The sequence below is a fragment of the Cebus imitator genome, unplaced genomic scaffold (assembly GCF_001604975.1).
Source record: "Cebus imitator isolate Cc_AM_T3 unplaced genomic scaffold, Cebus_imitator-1.0 Scaffold343, whole genome shotgun sequence".
In the NCBI taxonomy this organism is placed as follows: Eukaryota; Metazoa; Chordata; class Mammalia; order Primates; family Cebidae; genus Cebus; species Cebus imitator.
This window is the reverse complement of record NW_016107658.1, coordinates 609,604-617,562: the sequence shown is the minus strand read 5'-3', so window position 1 is coordinate 617,562 and position 7,959 is coordinate 609,604. Positions and strand designations below refer to the sequence as shown.

Sequence of the window (7,959 nt, the reverse complement as noted above, 5' to 3'; positions counted from 1 at the left end):
TTTTTTTTTTTTTTTGCCAACAAATAAAATGGATGCTTAGCCCTTGGAATTGGGTACTTCCTGATTTAAATGTTACTTAGTGACTGAGCTTATTTCCTCCTTGAACTAACTTTTGATAGGTGCATACAGGATCCTGTGAACTCTTTCTAGGGAAAGAGGAGGAAATAGAGAAAAAACCATAGTAAAATATTCGATAAGTAATTTTCCTTTTTCTGTGCCTGCAGGGAAAGAAATGGAGCTGGTATTTGGACTATTTATTTTCACAGGGGTTACAAGGCCTGAAACTTTTTATAAGAAGTAGTGTTCATCGTTCTTCCGTTACCAGAGCAGAGGGCATAAACTACAACAATCAGTATTAAATGAATGTTAACATAAACTGAGCATACTGGACTAAACTCCTTCCTTGATGCTAGAGGCAAAGTGGCTCATCTTGAGTTCCTATTTTCATTTCACTGACTGCCACCCTCAAGGAGTACTCAGACTGGCCTTCTGTTCATGGCTTAGGAGAGCCTTGGCGTGGCTAACTGATTTTTCAAGATGTAAATTCTTTAGCCTACTAGTGAAAAATGACCCCTTCATCATCAGGCTCTGCATTCTACCAAATTGTATATAAAAAGACACATCTGTTTTGTGGTAGGATTTTTTCCACGTTTTTGTATACTATGAGCTGCATTGATGGAAGACAGCAGTAATATGTGGTGACAGGTAATTCACAGACATACACATGCAAAATACTTTGCTGCCTCTGGGGACATTCCCATTTTTCTTACTGTGAACAATAGCACGAGCACCAAATTAACAGGATGCAATACGTATGGCTCTAAAAGCCCTAAGTAGCTGGTAACTTCCTGGGCCTTCAATCGTAGCAATTTGATGAGGGAATGAAGGCGAGAGGATTTGTTGGGTAATCAAGACATTCCTATATATGTTTCATTTCATGAAACTGCTCTATTTTGTTTGTGTATATATATATATATATATATATATATATATATATGTGTGTGTGTGTGTATGTGTGTGTATATATATGTGTGTGTCTGTGGCTTCAGTTTTTAAGTGTTGAGGACTAAATAAACTAACCGAAATTTTACTTTCAGAAGGAAGTCTGAAGTTTAAAAAAAATTAATAATAGCTAGAATATCTTGTGAAAATTTACTATAGAATTTTGCCTCAGTGCTACTGAATAACTCTCCCTTCTAATAAAATTTATATCATTTGAGAAGAATCAAGCTGAATTAATTTTTGTCTTTAAGGATGCATACTTGGGGTTCTTTTTTTCCCCATTAAGAAAACCAAACCCTAAATTATATTATTGGATAGCGTTCAGACTAGAAATCCCATTCGTCCATTGACTCATTAATTGATTCAATAAGTATTTATTGAGCTCCTTACTCTGTGCCAGGTACTCTTCTGTGTGCTGGTTATCCAGTTGTGACCAGTACAAAGTATCTGTGTTTTTTGTTTTTTTGAGATGGAGTCTTACTCTGTTGCCCAGTCTGGAGTGCAGTGGTATGATCTCGGCTCACTGCAACCTCTACCTTCTGGTTCAAGCGATTCTCCTGCCTCAGCCTCCTGAGCAGCAGGGATTATAGGTGCCTGCCACCGTGGCCAGCTAATTTTTGTATTTTTAGTAGAGACAGGGTTTTGTCATGTTGGACAGGGTGGTCTTGAACTCTTGACCTCAAGTGATCCACCCAGTTTGGCCTCCCAAAGTGTTGGGATTACAGCCATGAGCCACTGTACCCAGCCCAAAGTACCTGTTTTTATGGAGTTTACATTCCAATGGAGAAGACAGACAATAACAACATAAGGAAATACAACATATCAAGTGCTATAAAGAAAAGGTAGGGAATGGGGATAACATGTGTTGAATTTTGTCACATGCTTTTTCTGTATCTTTTGAGATTGTCATATGGCTTTTGTCCTTCATTCTGTTAACATGATATATCATATTTACTGATTTGTATATGTTGAATCATCTTTGCATCCCAGGATGAATTCCACTGGGACAGAATGGGTGAATTCTGAGTTTCAGAGATGAGGTGTACTGGAGAAGGGACAGGTTTGGAGGAATGTGGAATCAAGTTCTGTTTTGGCTATATAAGGTTGGAAATGCTGCTGTGTAGGCATTTGGATATCCAAGTCTGGCTTCAGGGTACAATTTGGGACTGGAAAAATTAATTTGAGAGTCATTAGGGAATAACCGTAACTGGATGAGATCATGTAGTACAGCTAGAGAAAAGAAGGTGGCAAAAGATGGAGACCTAAGATATGTCATCATTGAGAAGTAGAGGAGAAGAAGAGGAACCAGCAAAGGACTGAGAAGGACCCACCAGTGACCTATAAGAAAAATCAGGAGACTGATATTCTGGAAGCCATCAGAAGAAAGTGTTTCAACAAAAGGAAGATAGTATTGAATGATGTGGAATGTTGCCTGTATACCTGGAAAAAAAGCAACTTCGGCCGCTTTTTAAGTAAATGTGATAGAGTTTGTACTGCAAATAACTTTCCACGTAGCTTTTCAGATCATGATGTTTTGGTCCTTAAGATCATGTAGAACTTTCCATTGTGAGAAGGGATTTGATTATTTTATCATTAAAGAAACTTTTCTAAACTTAAATTTATGTTCCAGAAGAAAAATAATTTTTCCCTTAGGTGTGTCTTTTTGTTCAATAATGATTCCCTGGGTATCTTTTTTCCCCACAAATAAAATACTTAGATGTACCTGGATACCTTTTTTTGTGCATATTTCTTTTAATTTTTTACCTACTTAAGATTATTTATATGGCAGTACAAATAAGCCAAATATAGTTATCTGAAAAATATTTTTCATGGCAAAAACCATAATAGTTAAATAAAGAATAGCTATTTTGCTTCAGTGCAAAACATGTCTAGACGATAAAAGAAATGGAAAATTTGGTTTATTATTGCAATTATACAAAAAGTATTTTTCTTTATTTTTTATTTTTAAGTAGACACTTGGCATTCACAAAAAGTATTTTTCTTTACTGAGTGTTTGTGTAGAATTGTTGCCATTATTAATATTGGCTTAATGTTTGATACTAAAGTTCCTATTAGAATTCTAACATTTGTTTTCCTTTTTATTATACTTTTTCCTTCCTTTTGATCTTGGGGTTGATCTGGAAAGACTAAGTCAATGGTGTCACACATAACTTTTATTAACATAGTAGAATTGTCTACTAGAAAAGTTACTCTGTGTAATTGTTACTGAGATAATTTGCATTTATTATAGTTTACCTTCATGGGCAAACAGATTGCCTGAGCCATTTCAGACAAAATGCAAAAAGTATGAATGAATGAGCACATATTTAATAGACTGACATCCTGGGCATTTCTGAGTATTCCAGCCTTAGATATAATGACACCTATGAAATTGAACAAGACTGAGTTTTTTTTGCATTCCACCTTGCCCTTGCATCCGTTTGTATCCAATTTTCTGCTAGTTGGGGTAATAAGAGAGAACATAGCATATAATTTTTTTAAAGTAATCATTAATTCCAGCGTTTAAGAATGAGAAATGAATAATTTTTGCATTTGTAATCAGCTTCATGGACTAGGTTAAATTCCCAAACTTGATTAGCACTTTCTGCATAATCAATTGAAAATTGGAATGTGGGGGACCTCTAGGTGGCACTATGAAGAGTTCAATGGAACTTCTTCCCAGAGGAATACCCATTTCATTGGTTAAAATTAGCACAGGCAATCATTCACAGTCTCTGGAGAGTGATCAGAGGATTCGCAATAAATTGAAACTCAATATATTCAAACTTTACAGAACTCAATAATAGTGGGGGTCATAACGTCTGAGCTAGAGGCTGCATTCATTTTCCCACCCAACGTCATGTTGCAGAAGAGCTATTGTGGAAGAGGTATTCCAGCAGGCATGGCCCAAATTGGAACTCCTATCCCCTCCAGATACTGCTTCATAATGCAGAGGCTCTCCCAAGGGAGCGGGGTCAGTGCAAACCTTAAAGACTGGCAAGACCTTGGCCCTTCCTGAGAAACCTGACTTTATTTGTCCTGTGGAGCAACTTATGACTCTAGGAATTGCTCATAAGAATAGGATAACCAATTAGCAATATGTGCAGACTAGCAGCATGGTATAATACGTACAGAGGAAGACCAGCCAGAAGTTTAGAAGGGAGAGCAAAGAAAGAGCAACGGAGGCCTTGCTAAAATCATGGTCATAGTTGGTGATATGGAAAAATGTACACATACATAAATCTGCATTCTCTCAGAAGCAACTGAAGAAGGAACTGCTTTGCTATTAGTTCCTCACTAAATGTAGGACAAAATAGTAAACTCCCTGAAGTGTGAAAGCAGTCTCTAAGCTACAGAGTAAACAGTAAAGAATGAAAACCATATTGGGCCTGGGCACGGTGTCTCACGCCTGTAATCCCAGCACTTTGGGAGGCCGAGGCAGGTGGATCACTTGAGGTCAGGAGTTTTAGACCAGCCTGGTCAACATGGCGAAAACCCATCTCTACTAAAAATGCAAAAAATAGCTGGGCGTGGTGACATGTGCCTATAATCCCAGCTACTAGGGAGGCTGAGGCAGGAGAATCACTTGAACCCGGGAGGCGGAGGTTGCAGTGAACTGAGATTGCCCACTGCACTGCAGCCTGGGCAACAGAGCAGGACCCTGTCTCTAAAACAACAAAACAAAAAACTTTATTGGCTCGGGGGTTTTAAGCACAACTTCTAATCTATCAGTGGCTGACTACTAAACTGTACTGACCCAAGGATGACCCTTAGGAAGCCAGATTTAAAAACAAAAACAAAAAAATCTAAATGGAGTCATTAGAGGCTGTACACTGGAGGAATGGACTTCACAGGATTAGTCTAGCCAGGTCACCAAATAAGTGAATAAACAACAGAGACAAAACCTGGAGCAGAGAGTGTCATCCAGAGCTTCAACAATAGTACCTAAAGTGTTCAGTGCAGTAAAATGAGGCATGCAAAGAAAGAGGAACATGTGATTCATACACAGGAAAAAAGACTAGAAGTTATCTTGATGAGAACCAGATGTTGAACTTAGTGACCAATGACTTCAAAGCAGCTATTATAAGTATCTCCAAAGAAATTAAAGAAACTTTAATTGAAGGGAGATATGATGACAATGACTGTATCAATGAAGTATAGTGGACACACACCATTTCTATACACAGAAATGGAAATTCTGGACCTGGAAAAAAGTGAAGAAAAATGAATGGAGCCTTAGAGAAATGTGGGACACAAATATGCTCATAATGGGAATACTAGAAGAGGAGAGGAGGAGACAGAAAAAGTACAAATAATGGCCAATAATGTGCCAAACTTGATGAAAAGCAATCTATACATCAAACAAGTTCAAGGAAATATAAGCAAGTCAAATCCAGCAATATACAGTCATGTACCACCACATAACGACATTTTGTAAAACAACCTCAGGCACGTCCTTCAGGTGGTATTCCAGAAGAAGGCGTTGTCATCCAAGATGACAGCTCCATGCTTGTTAGTGCCCCTGAAGACCTTCCAGTAGAATGAGATGTGGAGGTGGAAGACAGTGATATTGATGATCCTGCCCTGGTGTAGGCCTAGCTTAATGTGTTTATGTGACTTAATTTTTTTTTAAAAAGGGAAAAAGTTAGAAATAAACTTACAAAAATGTAAAGAAAATATTTTGTACAGTTGTACAATGTGTTTGTGTTCTAAGTGTTATAACAAAAGAGTGAAAAAAGTTAACAAATTTGAGTTTATAAAGTAAAAGTACAGTAAGCTAAGGCTAATTTATTGAAGAAAAGCTTTTTATAAATGTAGCCTAAGTGTGCAGTGTTTATAAGGTCTACAGTATTGTGCAGTAATGTCCTAGGCCTTCACGGTCACTCACTGATTCACCCAGAACAACTTCTAGCCCTGCAAGTTTCATCCTTGTTAAATGCTGTATAGAAGTGTACTGCTTTGTACCTTTTATACAGTATTTTTACTGTGCTTTTTCTGTGTTTAGATGTGTTGAGACACACAAATGCGTTGTGTTTCAGTTGCCTACAGTATTCTGTTCAGTACAGGAGCATGCTGTTCAGGTTTGTAGCCAAGGACTAATAGGGTGTGCCATAGACCCTTGATTTGTGTAAGTGTACTCTATGATGTTCACATAATAAAATCACCTAATACATTTCTCAGGACTGTTGTTAAGAGGTGCATGACTACATGAAAAGAATTATACTTCATGACAAACTGGGGTTTATCCCAGGAATGCAAGATTGATTTAACATCCAAAAGGCAGTTATACACCATATCAAAACATTGTTTTAAAAAAGTAGACAGTCTAATAAATGCAAACATATCTATATTCATAGATTAGAAGACAATATTGTTAAGATAGCAATAGATTTCCAATGCAGTCTTTTTTTTTTTTTTTTTCTGAGACAGGGTTGTCCTCTGTTGTCCAGGGTGGAGTGTGGTGGTGCAGTCCTCAACCTGGGCACTGCATCCTCAACCTGGGCACAAACAAGCCTCCCAAATAGCTGGGACTACAGGCATGTGCCATCATGCCCAGCTAATTTTTGTATTTTTTGTAGAGACAGGGTTTTGCCATGTTGCCCAGGCTGGTCTTGAACTACTGGGCTCAGGCGATCTGCCTGCCTCAGACTCCCAAAGTTCTGGGATTACAGATGTGAGCCACTGCACCTGGCCTCTAGTGCAGTCTCTGTTGAAATCCCAAGTGGCATTTTACAGAAATTGACAAGCTTAACCAAAAATTAAAATGGAACTGAGGGACCCCAGAACAATATATTTTTCAATATTATTTCTTTTTTTATCAATATTATTTCAATAATCAAAATGATATTGAAAAAACTTGGAAAATATTTTTCAATTTCAAAGACTACAACGCTATGTTAATCAAGACAGTGGGATACTAGCATAAAGGTAGACATAGGTCAATGGGATGGAATTGAGAATTGAGGAATAAACCCATACATTTAGGGCCAATGTGCTTTTCCACATGGGAGCCAACATAGTTCAATGGGGGAAAGAATAGTCCCCCATTGTACTGGGACAATACAATAGTTGAGAAGATTATTATAAAACAATATTTTAAATGAAAAGACTTTCATTATGATACTGTGCAGCTGGATATCTCCATGCAGAAGAATCCATTTGGGCCTCTGTATCACACCATACATAAAAAATTAAAACGGATTTAAAAACCTAAATATAAAGCCGGAAACCAAATAACATTTTTTTTTTTTGAGACAAAGTAACACTCTCATCTAGGCTGGAGGGCAGTGGCACAAACACGGCTCACTGTAGCCTTGACCAGGCTCACACAGTCCTCCTGCCTCAGCCTCCTAAGTAGCTGGGACCACAGGCGTGCCCCACCATGCCTAGCTAATTTTTTGATTTTTTATAGAAATGGAGTCTGTTGCTCAAGCTGGTCTCGAACTCCTGGGATCAAATGATCATCCCACTTCAGCTTCCCAAAGTTCTAGGATTACAGGCATGTGTCACTATGCCTGGCCCTATAAAACTTTTAGATAAAACATAGGAGTATATATTTGTGACGTTGGTTTGGGCAGTGATATCTTAGCTATGACAGCAAAGGCATATATAATAAAAGAAAAAAATGAACTTTATTGTAGTTAAAAACATTTGTGCTTCAAATGACACCATTAATGGAGGTGGAAACAAAATGAGAGGAAATATTTGTGAATCATATACCTGATAAAAGTTATTAAAATATATAAATAATTTAAAATTAAAATTTAAAAATGGGCCAAAGATCTGAATATTTCTCCCCAGAAGGATATGCAAATGGATAATAAGAACATGGAACAGGCCGGGCGTGGTGGCTCATGCTTGTGATCCAAGAACTTTGGAGGCCAAGGCGGGCAGATCACCTGAGGTAGGGAGTTCAAGACCAGACTGACCAACATAGTGAAACCCCATCTTTAAAAA

The 7,959-nt window shown here is 37.7% G+C and overlaps 1 protein-coding gene across 1 annotated transcript in view; it reads left to right on the top strand.

Annotated features, from left to right (window-relative positions):
* The window catches only part of CENPI (centromere protein I), a 74,394-nt gene extending 73,298 nt beyond the window's left edge, over positions 1-1,096 (top strand). The window contains 1 exon segment of the mRNA XM_037730423.1: positions 225-1,096. Coding sequence (XP_037586351.1) covers positions 225-359 — 135 coding nt within the window. The 3' untranslated portion in view covers positions 360-1,096.
* The last annotated feature ends 6,863 nt before the right edge of the window (positions 1,097-7,959 follow it).